Genomic DNA, 19,949 nt, shown 5'->3' with positions numbered 1-19,949 from the left:
GCGGGAGAGGCTGTGCTTCAGTCAGGCTCCACCCTTGCTGAGAACCCCTTCCTTGGGGGGCTGGGGTTCCCCCGCACAAACAGAGGCGCCCACAAAAGGATTCAGTCAGAGACACACCTTTATTGTGAAAGTCAGCATAAAAATAAGGCACACTGGGAAACGAACAGGCGGGAAATCGCCACAGACCTGACCCTCCCCTCGCAAAAGACTTCCTGCGCCCCAATACTTTCCTGCAAAAGTGACCCCTAAAATCCATAATATACGCACACAGACACCTCTCCCAGTTCTCGAGATTTTTGTTCTTCCAGAAGGACCCCCAGTTACACAGGGAAGCATTTGTAGGCTGTAGGGCCCGGTTTTGCCAACCTGGGCCCCTCCATATGCTTTTGGACTACACCTCCCATCAGCCCCGGCCAGCAGAGGCTGATGGGAGTTGTAGTCCAAAAACATCTGGAGAGCCCAGGTTGGAAAAGACTGCTTTGGGTCATTCCCCATCCCAATGGGAACTGTGCTACCTGATGAACTTCATAGAGATTAGTGGGTCTCCAGCTGTTTTTGGACTACAACTCCCATCATCCCTAGTTAGAAGGAACAATGGTCAGGGATGGTGGGAACTGTAGCCCCAAAGCACCTGGAGACCCAAGTTTGAGAAACACTGATCTAGATCAGTGTTTCCCAACCTTGGGCCTCCAGCTGTTTTTGAACTACAATTCCCATCATCCCTGACCACTGGTCTTGCTAGCTAGGGATGATGGGAGTTGTAGTCCAAAAACAGCTGGAGGCCCAAGGTTGGGAAACACTGATCTAGATGATACCAAAACTTCTTCCAACAAGCCTGGACCAGGGATGGACTGTGTCCCTATAACTCCCTTTAATTTGTTTTAATTCATTTAAATCATTGTGAACCACCCTGGGACCTTAGGGTGAAGGGTGGGTAATAAACCAATCATAATTACCACCATCATACCCCACAAGACGCACCTAGTTTTTGGAGGAGAAAAACAAGAAAAAAAATATTCTGAATCTCAGAAGCCAGAACAGCAAGAGGGATCGCTGTGCAGCGAAAGCAGCAATCCCTCTTGCTGTTCTGGCTTCTGGGATAGCTGTGCAGCCTGCATTCGCCCCATAAGACGCACACACATTTCCCCTTACTTTTTAGGAGGGAAAAAGTGAGTCTTATAGAGCAAAAAATACGGTATTTTTAAAAAACACATACGATCTCAAATGAGACCCCGAGATCAATTTCCCCCTTGCCATCTTCCCATTTACTGGGAGGGACGTCTGTGTCTCGCCCTGTCATCTCCCCTCTGGGGGAGCAACTGTGCTCCCCACTTCCAGTAGCCAAACACCCCCTCCCCCCTCAGTCAACATCCCCACATCTTTATTCCTGGGGTGCATAGTGGGCAATGCGAAACCATCCATCTGGTCTTTCACATGGCTGAGTAGGAAGGCAGGCCGGACCCCCCCCCCATTCCATCAGAGACGGGATGGGGCCCCCCCAGCCACCACCACGGTCTCCCCTGTGATGTAGTCGGCGTCCGGGGAACAGAGGAAGGAGACTATGCCAGAGCAGTCCGTCGGCTCTCCGATCCTGAGGAAGAGAGGGAGGAAAGGGAAAGAGTCCGGTTAGCGGGCATTCCTGGTGGAAGCAAGGCAAAGAAAGGATGGGGCTTAGTTGGAGGGACATGAAATGAGCATGCAGGATCAGGCCCAGGGCCCATCTAGTCCTGCATTCTGTTCTCACAGTGCCCAACCTGATGCCTTTTAGGACGCCTGCAGTGGTTTTCTGTGGCCTCTTGACAGTGGAGGCAGAATATAGCTGTTGTCCAAGGGCAGGGCCGGGGAAAAGGAGGAGGCAGAGCCATAGCTGTCAACTTACAGATTTGAAAATAAGGGATCAGCAGCCAAAATAAGGGATCAACAATTACTTTGATAAAATACATATTTTGTTGCGTGCAAATGGCTTTAGATACCTATTAGGTCCATAAATTACCATATAGCATATATTCAACGCAAAAAAAAACAGCAACAATTTGTTGTTGACAAAGGACAGCTGGACATAGAAAGGGCCCCATTACCTTCAGTAGCTTATTTAAGGGACGTCATCAATAAGGGACAGCAGCGGGACATGGCGCTGGGATAAGGGACTGTCCCGCCAAATAAGGGACGCTTGACAGCTATGGGCAGAGCCCGGTGGGGAAAGGAGATGAGGCCGAGGAATTGGAGGCAGGAGGAGGAAAGGTGAATCTAGGTAAGAGGAAGAAGATGGTGCCAACAAGGCCTGTGGGTAACCAACCCCTAATCCAGGCCTGGATTTCTTTGCTGTTCAACACAGAACGACCGAGGCTGGAGCTGACAGATCACTCTCAAGTCTTGGGACGCTCGGATGTCCCTCGTTCCATTTCATTATCATTCTGTAAGTTTCTGCATCACAACCACTGCTCTGCTCTGCCTGCCTTCCTGCGTAACCTGGAGAATTTCCAGAAGCAATTCCACAATTGCCACATGTGCAATTTTCTGCAGTTGTCAGTTTGCTTCTTTTCTCTCTCCCCTCTTTTTTTTTTTAATTAGGCAACTAAAGCGCCTGAGAACCCTGATGCAATAACGATGCTTGCTTTTCGTGCACTGTTTAAACCAATGCGCAAATGCGCTGGGGCGCATTTGGGGGGGCAGGAAGCATGCATGTGCACATGCGCAGTGGGCCAAGCAGAACACAGAAATAAAATTTTAAAAATGAAAGCATAGTAAGATTGCTAAGTACTCCACGCACACAGTCAGGTTATTCTAAATCCTCAAGGCCTGAGGAGACGTTTCAGTTGTGAGTGGAATGAAGTTTGTAATCCCGGCCCATGGGGTTCCCAATTAATTTATTAGTTACATTTGCATCCTACCTCCAAGAAGCTCAAAGTTCTTCTCCCCCTCCCCATTTTAACAACCCTGTGAGGTAGGTTAGACTGAGAGGGAATAACTGGCCTAAGATCACTCAGTGAGTTTAATTATTTGAACCCTGGTCTCCCAGGAACTAGTCAGACACTAAGCAGCAGAGAGAACTTTGTTGGAAGAAAGAACTGTTCAGTCTTGGTTACCTCTAAGCTGAGGATGTTTTTAAGGGTGCCGTGATCTTTAATTCAAAATGTTATGTCTTTCGCACCTGGGTTCAAGTCAAGGGGGAAAACTGAGGCCACATTTGGGCCTTTTTAGTTTGCTTAAAGGTGTGTCAGGGTGGTGGGGAGGAGAGATGATAGACGTGTATAAAAATTATGCATGGTTTGAAAAAAACGGAGAGAGAAATGTTTTTCTCCCTCACTCATAATACTAGAATTGGCGACCATCCAACATAGCTGAATATTGCTAGCTTCACAGCCAGGCAAAAGGAATTACTTTTTCTCACAATGAACAGTTAAACTTTGAAATTTTGCCCCCTGCCCGCAAGAGGTGGCGACGGCCACCCATTTGAATAGCTAATAAAGAGGATTAGACAAAATTCATTACCCGCGGCCCTGTGGGATATCTTCAGGAGAAGAAAAGGCTAAGGAGTAAACCCTACACAAATCTGGATTGCAGTTCCTAAGGGGGTTGGATGGCGCCTTGTACACCTCCTTCCGGCAACTTCTGCAACCAGGCTGCTAGCAAACTTATTGCTCTGCTTTCCTTTGGACCACATTAGCCAGGCTGAAAGGGGGGGGGGGTCTTGTTGTCTGGGCAGGCCAGGACCCCCTGACATACCACCCAAGCCTGCGCCCCAGAGAGGCCATTTTGGTTGCTGCTAGCGCAGCAAAAACAATTCAGGAGGCAGCAGTTACAAGTCTCTGGAGCCACAGCGGGTGTTGCGATTCTCCAGTGGTTCGACTCTGCCCACGGAGGCACACTCCATTGTCTTTCGAGACAGATGGATGCCAGCAATGAGACAAATTCATGGGGAGAATAAGGCGATCAATGGCTACCAACTGGAACGGCTATGCTCCACCACACGTTTGGAGGCAAAAAGAGACAGTGTGGTGTAGTGGTTAAGAGCGGTAGACTGGTAATCTGGTGAACCGGGTTCGATTCTCCGCTCCTCCCCATGAAGCTGCTGGGTGACCTTGGGCTAGTCACACTTCTTTGAAGTCTCTCAGCCTCACTCACCCCTCAGTTTGTTGTGAGGGAGGAAGGGAAAGTAGAACGCTAGCCGCTTTGAGATTCCTTAAAAAGGGTAAAGGGACCCCTGACCATTAGGTCCAGTCGTGGCCGACTCGGGGGTTGCGGCGCTCATCTCGCTTTATTGGCCGAGGGAGCCGGCGTACAGCTTCCGGGTCATGTAGCCAGCATGACTAAGCCGCTTCTGGCGAACCAGAGCAGCACACGGAAACGCCGTTTACCTTCCCGCCGGAGCGGTACCTATTTATCTACTTGCACTTGACATGCTTTCAAACTGCTAGGTTGGCAGGAGCAGGGACTGAGCAATAGGAGCTCACCCTATCGCGGGGATTCAAACTGCCGACCTTCTGATTGGCAAGTCCTAGGCTCTGTGGTTTAACCCACAGCGCCACCCGTGTCCCACTCGGACTCCTTAGGGCAGTGTTCCCCAACCTTGGGCCTCCAGCTGTTTTTGGACTACAACTCCCATCATCCCTCACTAGCAAGACCAGTGGTCAAGGATGATGGGAATTGTAGTCCAAAAACAGCTGGAGGCACAAGGTTGGGGAACACTGCCTTAGGCTAGTGATAAAGCAGGATATCAAATCCAAACGCTGAAAATTGCAAGTGGGGAGACTGTCGCAGCACTCACGTCCTGCTTGCAAGTTTCCCCTAGGGGAATCAGGATGGCCACTGTAAGATCAGGGGCGAGGTGGGCCATTGGCCTGATCCAGCTACAGAGATCTCCTCCTGTTCTTCTTCGACAAGCCTCAAATCTGTCTGGCCATTCTAGAGTCCGCCGGGTGGCTGTCAGCTCCCAGATGAATTTGCCTGGGTGACAGCACCACCTATAGTGTCAAACTCCTGCAACCCCATTCCCTGGCCTGCGACTCCTGCCTCTCACACCACAGTTGCCAGCACCAAGAGCCCATACGAGGAAGGGGCACCTCTCCCCATATGACCCTGAAATTATCCTCTGAGGCTCTTTCTTTGCGTGCCTCCTCTGTGAGAGGTCTGGAGGGAAGCAACATGAGAACGGGCTTTTTCTGCGGTGGCTCCCTGCTTGTGGGATGCTCTCCCCAGGAAGGCCTGCCTGGCACCTTCCTTACATACCCTGGCTTTTCTCCCAGATCTTTGTTTAAGTAGCCAATCTATGGCCTTTCAAACCTTGCAGGGTTTTTGTTTTCTTAAAAAAACTGCTGCTTGTTACGTCATGTACTTTTTATGTTTTTATATTGTAAACTGCCCTTTGATCCTCAGATCACAGGTGGTATAGATATTTAATAAATAAATGGCCTGCAGGTTGCGCCAGGACTCAGGCCTAGCTAGAGCTGCTTAAGCCACCCGGTGGGACACTGCGGGGCCTTATTCCACATCCATCTTGCTCAGTGTTGTCTACTCTAGGCGGCAGCAGCTCTCCAAGGGTTGGGAGGCGGGAGCAGGCAAGAGGGCTCCAAAACAGGGGCTCTCTTCAAGCATAATTGCAGTGTGTGCGTGTTGGGGTTCTTTTTGTGGGTGGGTAGGGTGGAGTGCCGCGGGTGGCGCTGCGGGTTAAACCACAGAGCCTAGGACTTGCCGATCAGAAGGTCGGCGGTTTGAATCCCCGCGACGGCTGAGCTCCCATTGCTCGGTCCCTGCTCCTGCCAACCTAGCAGTTCGAAAGCACATCAAAGTGCAAGTAGATAAATAGGTACCACTCCAGCGGGAAGGTAAACGGCGTTTCCGTGCGCTGCTCTGGTTCGCCAGAAGCGGCTTAGTCATGCTGGCCACATGACCCGGAAGCTGTACGCCGGCTCCCTCGGCCAATAAAGCAAAACGAGCGCCGCAACCCCAGAGTCGGCCACGACTGGACCTAATGGTCAGGGGTCCCTTTACCTTTACGTAGGGTGGAGTTCATTGCTGTGGAGGAAAGGGTTAAACCTCCACACCCCATGCACTGTGACACCCCCACACACACCAGTAACCGCCCGGCCCCCCAGTTCCACGTTGCAATTAGGCTTGCAAAAAACTGGTTTTTGTAGAAGACTTTCCCCCCAAAAAACCTAATGGCTCCGAGTTTGCAGCAGGCGGGTTTCTGTGATACTCGCAGAGAGTGCAGCTGGGGAAAGGAGGGAAGGGTTAAACCTCCTTTGCCAAACTGTGCTCTGCGTGAAAATCATCCCCGCCACCCACTTCCAGGCATTTATAGCCTTTTCCCCAGTCTTTAGTGCTGTGGGTTTGGGGTGGTGGCAGGAAGCGAGTGAATCCGTGCGTCTGGGGAGGGGCTGTAGTTTGGCAGCAGAGCACCCCCCCCCCACCGCTCTGAACACAAATCAAGGTTTTTAGGCTTCTCGTAAGCTGGTTAAATAATAATAATAATAAAGATCTCACAATGTATTAACATTTTGTCACTCGCTTTCATACCGAACCTCCAGATAGGGCTGGGAATGAATGTTCCTGGACTGAAATCCAGGAGAGCGGCTGCCAGCCAGAGTTGACAATACTGAACTAGGTGGACCCCTATAGGTCTGACTCAGGATGAAGTGGTTTTGGATGTACAGCACATTCTGCATGCAGCGGTGTGCTATGTGCACCCGAGTGCGCCAGCTGGGGCCCCACCCACGATAGGCCCCGGAAAGCTCTCCACAAAAGAATGTGGCTCTCGGTTTGAGAACGGTTCCCCAACTCTGCCACTAACGGACGCCGAACGGCTCAGGACCGCAATACCTCAAGGACCGCCTCTCCCCATATAAACTGACCCAGACTCTTGTGTTCATCTTCTGAGGCCCTTCTTCATGTGGCTCCTCCGTGAGAGGTCTAGAGGGCAGCAATACAGTGGTACCTCGGGTTAAGTACTTAATTCGTTTCGGAGGTCCGTTCTTAACCTGAAACTGTTCTTAACCTGAAGCACCACTTTAGCTAATGGGGCCTCCTGCTGCCACTGCACCGCCGGAGGGCGATTTCTGTTCTTATTCTGAAGCAAAGTTCTTAACCTGAAGCACTATTTCTGGGTTAGCGGAGTCTGTAACCTGCAGCGTATGTAACCTGAAGCGTATGTAACCCGTGGTACCACTGTACAAGAACGGGCCTTCTCTGTGGTGGCTCCCCGCTTGTGAGATGCTCTCCCCAGGGAGGTTCGCCTGTTGCCTTCATTATACACCTTTAGGCACCAGGCAACCCCCCCCCCCCATTCCTTTTCAACCATGCCTTTGGCTGTTTAATATTCTACAGGCTTTTAAATGAGTTTGTGGGAGGTGGGGTTTTGTTGCTTTTGATTATTTACTAGTGCTTTTATCTTGGGTTTTGTTTTTAAATCATCTGAACCTCCCCAAGATCTTTTGATGAAGGGTGGCATATAAACCCAATAAATAAATAAACCTAGAGAGACACCAGAGACCAGAACTGAGTCTTTTTGCATACAGATCAGACCCCCTCCGACACAACTAAGCCCCATTCCTCAGATGCATTCCACTAGAAAAAAAAGGTAGAAGGTAAAGGACCCCTGGACGGTTACGCCCAGTCAAAGGCAACTATAGGGTTGCAGCACTGGTCTCGCTTTCAGGCCGAGGCAGCTGGCATTTGTCCACAGACAGCTTTTCAGGTCATATGCCCAGCAGGACTAAACCGCTTCTGGTGCAACGGGACACCGTGACAGAAACCAGGGCACATGAAAATGCCATTTATTTTCTTGCCTATTTATCTACTTGCACTGGTGTGCTTTCGAACTGCCAGGTTGGCAGGAGCTGGCACAGAGCAATGGGAGTTCACCCCGTCACGGGGATTCGAACCGCCGAACTTCTGATGGGCAAGCCCAAGAGGCTCAGTGGTTTAGACCACAGTGCCACCTGCAGAATTCCTAGAACAAGAGTGGGGAATGGTATCTCCCCAGCAGCCCAGCCCCTCTGCATCCTGCCCCACTGGAGAGCAGGATCTGAGAAGGGGGCGCAGCTACCTGCCTGTCAATCACACCTGGCCCAGCCCCCCCTTTTAACCTGCCCACAAATGATGTTGCATATGTCAGGTGGGTGAGGCCAAAATGGTTCACCGCCCCTGTGGTTAGAAGGCAGGCTCCAGAGACAATGGCTGGGATGGGCTTGTCATTAGTGGGTGGGCGAGGGGCTTCTTTTAAATGGGCCTCAGGGCCCTGCGGCCGATTCAAGTGATGTGGTACAGTCCCCTCAGATTCCGTTTGTGGCCCATAGCTGGCCCACAGACCTGCTGACCGGTGGGGTGTTTGTTTGTGTAGTGAATGTTACCTCCGTATCCTCATGGTTTCCATCAATTTGTCCCCCATGGTTTTGTCCTGCCAGAGCTGGAAAGAGAAAATGCCCTGTCAGTTTGCCTCTATGATAAAACCAATACCCTGAATTTGTGCCTGTAGGTGAAGACATATAAAAAAAATAAAAAGCCAGCCCAATTACGACAGATTTCAACTTCTGTTGACTTTGGGTTGGATTCAGACAGACAGCACTGCTCTAAACATTTCTGTCTTCGTGGGAGTCCAAGTCCAGCCCGAATTCAACGAGGCTCACTCCCAGTTTTAAGTGTGTATAAGATCAGAGCTGCAGTTAGTTACACCTCGCTCCCGTTGAAATCTATGCCGTCAGAGGGTAGGGTGCAAGTGAAACGCTTTAAAAAATAATACATTATAGAATAAAATAAATAAAAAACCAGAAAATTAAAACAGACAGAAGGAGCAGATAAAGAATCTCATTAAAAACCCCAAGAAACAGGAATATCTTGTCAGGTGGAATGAAGTGGAACAGACCTCTTCACCTCGGCCTTTGACACTTGAAACGATTGTTTTCAGAACCCACCCTACTCCTGCGATTGTGATCTGTTCTGACTGTTTTACATTTTTAACTGTTGCAACCCAGCCTGGGAACAGCTGATGAGCAGTTGGTAATAAATGTGGTTATAATCTTTCCAGGGAGTTCCAAAAACTGGTCACTGACACACAAGATGGCTCTCTCTCTCTCCCCGCCCCCCATGCCCCAGCCAGGGGTACCTCAGGTAAAGGTGGGGCATGTGAAAGATCGCAAAGGGTGGGCAGGATCTCTCGCGAGAAGCACGCACACACACTGCAGCATGGGTTCCGTGGTGGCGGAAGAAAGGTAGGGGATAAACAAACACAGGAGGCACCTCTGTCCTCAGCTTCCCCGATACTCACAGCTGAGCTGAACTTGGTGCGGATCAGGCCGGGGGCCAGTGCGTTGATACGGATGTTTCTGGGGCCGAGTTCGGAAGCCAGGTTGTGTGTGAGGCCCAGGAGTGCTGTCTTGCTGACGTTGTAGGGGCCCAAGCCCTAAGAGGAGGAAGAGATTTCAGGGGGCTGACAAGACCGTCCCACCCCTAAGGCTGAAGAAGTACAACCTGTGCCGTAAATAATGACTGTGTAACCCATACAGCACATAGGCGACAATTATTCATACAATATTCTTGTTCAAAAACAATTTTTCACCATTTATCAGGTTTGTGAGAATAAGACTACTACTTACGAAGTGCCACGAAAACTTATAAGCTATCTAAAATAAAGTGAACTTGCAGTGTCAGATTTTACTTTACAACTTCTTGACTCAATTTTTGTTTTTTCTTGGTTTTTTTTTGGTAAGTTCAAGAAGAAAAGGTAGGTAAGTTCAATGTTCCTGGTAGCTGAAAAGTGCAGATGGAAGACAAGGTGCCAGCGTCCCCCTAAGGCAGCAGTCTTCAACCATGGGCACCCAGATGTTGTTGCACCGCAACTTCTGTCCTCTTCCTTGGGGAAGGGATGTAGGCCATCAATGTGGACGGCTTTCAAAATTCAGGGAGGGTAAGGCCATCAATGTTTACTAGCAATAGCTCCAGCTTGGCAGAGCCATTCCTGAGTTGAAACCAGTTGCTGGGAATGGCAAGAGTGGATGGCGTTGGTGAACTGATGTCCTGCTTGCATTTTTTAATATATAATTTTTATTAAATTTTCTGTTTTACAATTTAAAGCATTCATCTTAAGATACCAGTGACTTCCCTTCCTCTCTTTCCGTGGTTCATTTTACATATCATAAATCCCTGCATATTTTACAGAAACTTCAGTTTTCCATTATAACAACCATCATAACTAACTTACACTGTTGAATTTATCTTAATGCTGCCAGCGTTTTCAGCTGTACACAGTCATTTCCCATATATTCAATAAACGTTTTCCAATCTTCTCTAAACGTATGTTCTTCTTGTTCTCTTATTCTATATGTTAAGTCTGCGAGTTGCGCACATTCTGTCAAGTTACAGATAGGTAGCTGTGTTGGTCTGCCATAGTCAAAACAGAAGAAGTGTGCATGCACACGAAAGCTCATACCAAGAACTAACTTAGTTGGTCTTTAAGGTGCTACTGGAAGGAATTTTTTTGTTTTGACATTCTGTCAACTTAAGTTGCCATTCTTCTTTAGTTGGGACCTCACCCGTTTTACATTTTTGGGCTAACAAAACACAGGCCACAGTAGTGGCATACATAAATAACCTTTTTTGACACCTGGGAATTTCAGTCTGAACTATCCCCAACAGAAAGGACTCTGTCTGTTTTTGGGGGTGGGGAAGTACTTTTAAACATTGTTTTCAATTCGTTATGGATCATTTCCCGGTACTCTTTTACCATTTTACAAGTCCACCACATAAGAAAGAACATTTCCTCCACCTCTTTGCATCTCCAGCACTTATCTGATTCAGTCTTATACATCTTAGCAAGCCTACTCGGAGTTCAACACCATCTGTAAATAATTTTCAGGTAGTTCTCCTTCAAAGAACAAGATGCTGTAAACTTCAAGTCATTTTTCCAGAGTTTTCCCCAGAGGTTAAAATCTATATTGTGACCCATTTCCTATTGGCGCATCTGGTTGGTCACTGTGAGAATAGGACGCCGGATTAGATCTCCTAATGTTCTTACTACAGGAAGGGATGGGGAAGGTCTAGACCCAGAAGGACAAGGACAACATTGGCAGAGGAATGGAAAACAGCTGACTCACCGGAAACGGGGAATAAGCTGCAATGGAGGAGACGATAACGATGGAGCCGCCTCTGTAAGAAAAAAGCAGGTTAACAAGAGCGAATGAGGATGGAGGCTGAGAAGAGTCATGATGGGGACCACGTAAGGTGAGGTGGATATCTGAAAGGAAAATTCGGCTGCAGAAGTGAGCCCTGAGGAAGGGTGAAGGTGTCAGGACCAGGAAGAGGGGTGGAGTTCACCTCAGAAAAGTTGCTTGTGGTTCAAGTGTTGGTCATGGATCAGTGAGTCTTGGGTTCTCCGCCACGTAACTCACTGACTGCTTTGGGGTCCATTATCACCTGAGAAATCAAACCTATCCATTCTTAAGGAAATCAGCCCTGAGTGCTCACTGGAAGGACAGATCGTGAAGCTGAGGCTCCAGTCCTTTGGCCACCTCATGAGAAGAGAAGACTCCCTGGAAAAGACCTTGATGTTGGGAAAGATGGAGGGCACAAGGAGAAGGGGACGACAGAGGACGAGATGGTGGGACAGTGTTCTTGAAGCTACCAACGTGAGTTTGACCAAACTGCGGGAGGCAGTGGAAGACAGGAGGGCCTGGCGGGCTCTGGTCCAGGGGGTCATGAAGAGTCAGACACGACTAAACAACATCACCTGAGAAAATGGTTGGTGGTTACTGTTCCCTGAACCCACAGAGGGACTGAAAAAGTCTCAAACAAGGGTGCTGGCCATGAGGTCTAGCAACATGGCCTCAACTCTACCAGATAAAGGGCTACCGACTCCCTCCCCCCCAATAATTCCTCAGATGTGCCCCATCGTTCCCCCCAAATATCAGTGGCCAAGCCACTGAATGGCTTCTGGCCCGCCTTTATGAAAGGCAACCTTCTCCGCAAGTCCCATGTCAGGAGTACGTGCAGGAGCCAGGTCCTGTGACCAGTAGGGCTTCGCAGGACTGGGGCCTTCCTAAGTTTGTTCTGGAGAGGCAAGGTGTGGCCGCACAGGTGAGGCCGCTTGGTAACTCACTGCACCTGGTGGCAAGAGCTGGGAAAGGATATAAGGTCAGCATTTCCTTTCGGCTCTTTGCCACAGCAACTTGTTTCCTGCCTTGCTGCATTTAGCTTCTTGCTTCCTGACCCTCGGACCTCTGGCTTCTGGACTCTCGTTCCTGCTCCCACCCCGCCATGTTGCCCCCGGTCTTGACGTCCTCAGCTGGGACTTGGATTGCCTGTAGACCGGACTGTGACATCCCACAGGTCAACAGAATGGAGGCCTTTCACCATCAACAGAAGGTGGGTGGACACAGGAAGGGCTACAGAAGTGGGAAGTTTCACAATGAGGACCAGAAACTTGAAGCAGACATGAAGTGCGACACGGAGCGTGACAAGCTCACCACAGAAGAGGTGGACTTGCAAGGAGATCTTCGTAGTTATCTGCTTAATCGGGGACCAGAATATAGACAAGAATTTTATCGTTGCCACAGAAGACCCCTTGCCCAGCCGCCAAGTTGCCTCTTCCGCAACACGCAAGCACAATAATCCGGGACTCACCCCCTTTTCTCCATGTGAGGTACGGCCAGTTTGATCAGCAGGGCTGCGGCCTTCACGTTGATGTCGAAAATCTAATTGAAGATAAAAGAGAGGAGGAAAAGGCTTTTCAAAACCCGTCGCTTGCTAAACTCTCCCACCCATTGCCTAATCACTTTCCCCCTTCATTGTTTTCGTATAATTTATATATCGCTTGGCTGTAAAAACAACAACAACAAAACCCTCAAAGCGGGTTTACAGGAAGCTAAAGGCAATAAAATCAAGAAAAAATTCACAACCATACTTCATACACCCACCCTGCTCTCTGAAACAAGGAGCTGAGAGAGGCCGTCTCTCCCTGATCAGGAGGGATGAACTGGCCATCCAGTCCCCCGCAGGGCAATGGAGTACCAGGATTTATTTATTTATTTATTGGATGCGGGTGGCAAGGGAGAGAAAGGAGAGAAAAATGGAGGTTATAGAAAAGCAGGATTAATCTGTGTCTAACTTAAGATGAGGGACGCAGGTGGCGCTGTGGGTTAAACCACAGAGCCTAGGACTTGCCGATCAGAAGGTCGGCGGTTCGAATCCCCACGACGGGGTGAGCTCCCGTTGCTCGGTCCCTGCTCCTGCCAACCTAGCAGTTTGAAAGCATGTCAAAAGTGCATGTAGATAAATAGGAACTGCTCCTGCAGGAGGGTAAATGGTGTTTCCGTGCGCTGCTCTGGTTTGCCAGACGCGGCTTAGTCATGCTGGCCACATGACCCGGAAGCTGTATGCCGGCTCCCTCGGCCAATACAGCGAGATGAGCGCCGCAACCCCAGAGTCGTCTGTGACAGGACCTAATGGTCAGGGGTCCCTTTACCTTTATTATTATTATTATTATTATTATTATTATTATTATTATTATTATTATTTACTACACACAGCCTTCCCCTCCACGGAACTCAAGGCACATAGCTCTCCTCCCCATTTCACCCTCACAGCAGCCCTGCAAAGTAGGCTTAAGCTGAGAGCGAGTGTGAATGGATGGGACCCGACATGAGGCAGCTTCCTGCATCCCAGCCTTGGTTCGAGCAACACTGTGTTTCCCAGAAGCCTCTGCTCTATGCCAACTGTGCCGCTTCACTCCACTGGCTGAGCTCGTGCCCCTTTGCTGCCCTGAGGGGCTCATCCTCAGCACCTCAGTCCTTTCCCTCCGCCTGCCCCGAACCCCTTACCTTGTCCCAGACTTCTTCTGTGGCATCCAGAGTGGAGCCAAAAAAGGGATTCACTGCCGCGTTGGAGACCAGTATGTCAATTCCTCCGTGGCGCTCCAGGGCCTGCAGCACAAGGCACAGAATGAGCACTACGAATATAATAATAATATTTATTATTTATACCCCGCCCATCTGGCTGGGTTTCTCCAGCCACTCTGGGCGGCTTCCAATGGAATATTAAAATACAATAACCTATTAAACATCAAAAGCTTCCCCAAACAGGGAATCTCTGTTTAAAAACCAAGCCCTTCACAGAACATCAGGAGAGCCTGGCAGCCGGGCTCAGGCCAAAGGGAGGGGGCGCCTTCTAGTCACAGACCCATAGAATTATAGAGTTGGGACCCCCAAAGGTCATCCAGCCCAACCCCTGCCATGCACCCAGTCTTCACAGTGGCCAACCAGATGTTGGCTGAAAAAGACCTCGAGGTGGCAGTTTTTAGGATGTTTTTAAGTGTTTTCAGTTTTATTTTTTTTTGGAAAAATTGTTTTATTATGAATATGTTTCCTTTCAGGAGGAAAGGTGCGCTATAAGCTGAATACAGTAAATAAACCAATGTTAATAATACACGCAACATCCCGCTTGGCAGCACCCCACCCCTCGACAAACATTTCAATCCTACGGGATGCAGATTTGACACAGAGCTGCCCTGTTTGTAACGCAATGAAATTTCTCCTTGCCTGGGAGCGAGCAGAAGCCGTAAAACAGGTCTAGCGACAGATATATTTGGATAGGAGCTGTTGGAAAAGGCATGCACACAAAAGCATGTGGCAAAAAATAATAATCCTGGAAGCTGTAGTTTACCACCTCCAGACCACTACAATTCCCAGCACCCTTAACAAACTACAGTTCCCAGTATTCTTTAGGAGAAGCCCCATGCTTCAAATGAGTTTTATTAAATGTACAATGCGTACGCTGTCAGAGGGCACAGCCACCTCGCCCTGATTCCGAAACCAAAGAGTCTTTTATCAGTGCCAGCCAAACCAGGGGTACACCGTTCCTGGGAATCTATAGGTCTCCTGTTTCCCCATACAGTGGTACCTCGGGTTAAGTACTTAATTTGTTCTGGAGGTCCATTCTTAACCTGAAACTGTTCTTAACCTGAAACACCACTTTAGCTAATGTGGCCTCCCGCTGCCGCCGCACCGCTGCTGTGCGATTTCTGTTCTTATCCTGAAGCAAAGTTTTTAACCCGAGGTACTATTTCTGGGTTAGTGGAGTCTGTAACCTGAAACACATGTAACCTGAAGCATATGTAACGCGAGGTACCACTTTCCTTGGGAGACAAGAGTCAGCAAGTCCACTTTAAAGAGAGACTTGTATAGTCCAACTCCTCCTGAGAGTTGGATGGGATCGAAGCAGGCGCTCTACCCGTTGCAGAGAGAAAGGCCATTTGCCCTCTTGAAATCAGAGCAGAGGAGAATTTCAGGATAGCATAAAATAATAATAATTATTAATAATAATAATAATTTATTATTTATACCCCGCCCATCTGGCTGGACTTCCCTAGCCACCCTGGACGGCTTCCAACAAAATATTAAAATACCGTAATACATTTAACTTAAAATAAACTTGACCCTCTTTGGTTGGGGAACGGGGGAGAAGAGGAACAGAAAAGGGAGTGTGTAGGGCAGGCTCAGCCCCAGAGATTTTGGTGCCCGAGGTCGGTGGGTGGGTGGGAAAATCCACAAAGCTTTCGACTAATCAAGGTGCAATCTTTAAATGTTCTCCTGTGCAAGCCTCGGCTTCTCTGGGCCAACATGGCCAGGCTGCCTCTGTGCGAAACCTACAAAATGGCTGCCTGGAGGATTCTGGGAGTTTTCTAGGCTGCCTACTCTGCTTGCAGCCGTTAGCTTTGCCGTCACCCGTCTGGAGGGCACCCAAGAGTCTTGGGGCAGCTCGTTGCAGGAGAAGACGGGTGGTAGGCTAGCTCTCTTTCAAGGAAGGGCAGTTCAAAACCATTCTCATTCTGAGGCGGGCCACCATAAACAAGAAAACAGGCCGCATCCATGCCATAATTTGAAATCACTCTGATACTACAGTCGTGGCTTCCCCCAGAGAATCCTGGGAACTGAAGTTTATGAAAGGTGCTGCGAATTGCTTAGAGACCCCAATTCCCCTCACAGAACTACAATTCCCAGAGAAACAATTGCTAAACCAGGGTAGCTAATTGAGGGGGGAAATGCTCAGCACTCCAAACTACAGTTCCCAGGATTCCTTGGGGCGAAATCATACAGTGCTTTAAATATGCCCCCCCCCTCAAGACAGCCTTGGCTCTCACCGCGTTGATAAGGCGCTGTCTGTCTTCGGCTTTCCCCACATGGCACACCAACCCCGAGACGCTCAGGTTCTCCGTCTGGAGCTCAGCGACGGCCCGGTCGACGTTGGCTTGCTTGCGGCTGCTCACAACCACGTGGGCGCCATCTTGGGCCAGGCGGCGGGCAATTGCTAAGCCAATTCTGTCAAGAATGCATAAGTTTACAGTGGTACCTCGGGTTAAGTACTTAATTCGTTCCGGAGGTCTGTTCTTAACCTGAAACTGTTCTTAACCTGAAGCACCACTTTAGCTAATGGGGCCTCCCACTGCTGCAGCGAGATTTCTGTTCTCATCCTGAAACAAAGTTCTTAACCTGAAGCACTATTTCTGTGTTAGCTGAGTGTGTAACCTGAAGCGTATGTAACCCGAGGTACGACTGTATTGAGGAAATAAACGAGACCAGGGAGGGGGGAACTGTCTCCCCAGAAAAGGAGCTGGGAACCTAAGCCTACACTGGTTTTCAGCACAAAGCTGGATATATTTATTACTGCTGTTTATATAGTACAGTGATACCTTGGTTTACAACCATAATCTGTTCCGGAGGTCTGGTTGTACACCAAAACAGGTTGTAACACAAGGCGCGCTTTCGCCAATGGGGCCTCCGAAAAAAATGGGTTATAATAATAATAAAAAGGGTTGAAATCCAAAAAAAGGGACACACACTTCAGGATTTGACATGGTTGTAATCTAAAACAGTTGCAAACCAAGGTACCACTGTACTATTGATGTGCACAAGACTCGGAGAATCAGTCTAGGTCCCTGCCCTGAGGAGATTACAATCTATAGTTCAACATGGTGTGTGTGCATGTCTGCAATTCATAGGATTGGCAGCTGAATCTTACAGACAGCTCAGTTGGCAGAGCATGAGACCCTTAATTTCACGATCATGGGTTTGAACCCCACATTGGGCAAGATTCCTGCAATGAAGGGGGTTGGTCTAGAGGACCGTCGGGGTCCCTTCCAACTCTATGATTCTATCTTAAGGCCTGTTCACACCATACGCTGAAAACCGCTGTGATACCATGTTAAACTCCCAATGAATCTTGGGAGCTGTAGTTTGTTAAGGGTGCCAAGCGATGTTAAAGGTAAAGGTAAAGGGACCCCTGACCATTAGGTCCAGTCATGACCAACTCTGGGGTTGCGGCGCTCATCTCGCTTTATTGGCCGAGGGAGCCGGCTTACAGCTTCTGGGTCATGTGGCCAGCAGGACTAGGCCGCTTCTGGCTAACCAGAGCAGCGCACGGAAACGCCGTTTACCTTCCCGATGGAGTGGTACCTATTTATCTACTTGCACTTTGAGGTGCTTTCGAACTGCTAGGTTGGCAGGAGCTGGGACCGAGCAACGGGAGCTCACCCCGTCGTGGGGATTCGAACCACCGACCTTCTGATCGGCAAGTCCTAGGCTCTGTGGTTTAACCCACAGCACCACCTGCATCCCTTGCCAAGCGCTTAGGCGACCCCAACTCCCCACACAAAACTACAGTTTCCGGAGTGGTTTAAAAATGTTCCCCCATAATTAGTTAATCATTGAGAGCTGGTTGTAATTTAGTGGCCAACAGCCTAATCCTGTGAATGTTTACTCAGAAAGAAGTTCCATTATATTCAACAGGGTTTATCACTGGTTAATTGCTGAAAGCTCTTGGGTCAAATCTCAGCTTGGTCTTTAACCTTCAACCCATGGGCTGTGTACGCACCATAGATCTGACCCGACCCCCCCCCCCCCAATTCCTGGGAACTGTAGTTTACTACTCACAGAGCTACAGTTCCCAGCATCCTTAAACCAGTTTCAGGGATCAGGGGTGGTGTGTCTCGACCAAAATTGATACAATTGTGCCCAAAATGAGCACCAGTGGCAGCACTGTTCTCTGCTGCCCGAGGCAGTGGTCTCAGCCTGCCTAACGCCTGGGCCGGTTCCTACAGGGATTCGTGGTGTGTGCATGCACACATGCTTTAAATGTATGGTGCGTTTGCAGTCATGATCTTAAGAGACACACGCTCCAGGTAATTTTCAGGGGAAATAACTGCTCACCTTTTCAGGAAAGGACTCTTAATGGAAGGTGCAAAACTTTGTTCATTGAAAACACATGATTAGATGTATAAAATGTTTTAAAGAAATAAGGTTGGAAAAATTGAATAATATTATGTCAAATGTAAACTATATGACACAAAGGGATTAAGCTATAAGGATTATGTAAAAATGGATTTAAAAGGAAAGGAAAAATTGGAGACATAATAGCTTGAAAAGTATAACACAGAATAAGATTTGAAAGAAGGTAAATTACTGCTGAATATGAGTTTGTAAAAAGGAACACAGAAAAGGGGGGGGGTGTGAGGAAGTCAGAAAAGAAGGCTATAAGAACAATAAGTAAAAAATTGGATTTTTATGTTTTTTTTAATATCTTTTTTCTTTTTTCCTTGTTTGTATTTTTTATTGTATCTTTCTGTTTTTGTATGATTGTGATGTTGTGTTTTTTCTTTGGTTGATTGTGAAGTCTGTATGGTTTATTCAAAACTTTAATAAATGTATTTAAAAAAAGAAAAGAAAACACACGATTAGAACAAAAATGCTAAGCATACTGATCTTTAGAAGCAGAGCCGGATGCGGCTTTTAGGAAACACTACCTTCAAGACTTTCAAACTGATGCTTTGGAGGGTTTTAAAAAATCTCCGTTAAAACTCGGGTGGGTTCCCCTTCAGCAACAATAAAACCACACACACTTATCCCTTAAGAACAGCGGCAAGAATCCTCTTTTTGTCTCCTCTTCAAAACCGATCCCGAGGGCTTAACGCGAGTCGGAGATTAGCCGTGAAGTCTTCCCCTCCCTCAATTCCACCGCCAGCGAAAGATGCGCCGGGGCAAGAGTGCCACTGAGAGCGCGCAGAGTGCTTCTGCCTCGCCGGCACCCAGATCCCCCCTGCAAAAAAAAAAAGCAACTCCTTCCAGAAAAGGAGCCGAGCCCCATCGGAGCTTACCCCTCGGTGGAGGCGGTCACCAAGGCCACCTTGTCGGCGAGGGTCCCCCGCGCCTTGGCCCCGGTGCTGTTCATCCTCAGGAGGCGACCGAGCGCTTGCTTGGGCTGCGCGGAGCTGGCGAGGGCGCGCAACATCCTGGCCTCGCGTGGGTCCCGCCTCCCGTGGACTCTGGAGCCTGCAAGAAGTCCAAAGTGGCGAAGGTCCAAATCCAGCCTCCTCGCCTCTTCTCCTCCTCCCCGCGAGTCCCTAACTTAGCACCGCCTGCATTGCAACAGACCCCATTGCATTGCATTGCATTGCATTGCAACACTGGGCTCCTGCCCAAATCAGGGATCAAATCTGCCCTTTGCTCGCTTTCCGGCTGTGCGTCGCCTCCTTTGCAACAAAGGATCGCCGCCCCGCCCCCCAACTCCTCACCTGAGATCCTCTACCCGCGTGGGGAGAAACAGGAAGGGGAGCGCCCGGTTAAGCAACCGAGGGCGGCTAAGAAGGGGGAGGACTTTTCCTATTAAAGCACTTTCGCTTTAAATGGGGAGCGCGCGCGATCGCCCTCTGGCGGCCGACAGCTGCGGCCGGGCCCGAGGGAGGGGCGAACGAGAGGAGGCCTTCCTAGCACCGCGATAACTCAGCGGGTGAGGCTCCCCGAAGCGGGAGGAGGGTACCCGGCGCGTCTCTGAAAGAGTCTCTGCTCACGCCGGATTCCCTGTAATTCGGGAAGGGAAGGGGAATTTTTTTTTTGCATCCTGCAACAACTACCAGACTTTTAGAAGACATCTGAAGGCAGCCCTGTTTAGGGAAGCTTTTAATGTTT

At 49.1% G+C, this 19,949-nt stretch overlaps 1 protein-coding gene across 1 annotated transcript; it reads right to left on the bottom strand.

Moving 5' to 3' along the window:
• Positions 1 to 100: 100 nt before the first annotated feature.
• Positions 101 to 19,707, bottom strand: LOC114581947 (dehydrogenase/reductase SDR family member 4-like). Its single transcript, XM_028702676.2, has 9 exons — positions 19,556 to 19,707; positions 19,139 to 19,313; positions 16,130 to 16,307; positions 13,812 to 13,913; positions 12,616 to 12,686; positions 11,091 to 11,142; positions 9,266 to 9,400; positions 8,352 to 8,407; positions 101 to 1,591 (listed from the first exon to the last, which is right to left on the bottom strand). The coding sequence occupies exons 2-9, from the start codon at positions 19,270 to 19,272 to the stop codon at positions 1,477 to 1,479; spliced, it is 843 nt and encodes a 280-aa protein (XP_028558509.2). The 5' UTR covers positions 19,273 to 19,313; positions 19,556 to 19,707; the 3' UTR covers positions 101 to 1,476.
• Positions 19,708 to 19,949: the final 242 nt, after the last annotated feature.

Source organism: Podarcis muralis, chromosome 13 (genome assembly GCF_964188315.1).
Source record: "Podarcis muralis chromosome 13, rPodMur119.hap1.1, whole genome shotgun sequence".
NCBI lineage: Eukaryota > Metazoa > Chordata > Lepidosauria > Squamata > Lacertidae > Podarcis > Podarcis muralis.
The sequence above is the reverse complement of the archived record's forward strand: the minus strand, read 5'-3'. Positions and strand labels throughout refer to the sequence as shown.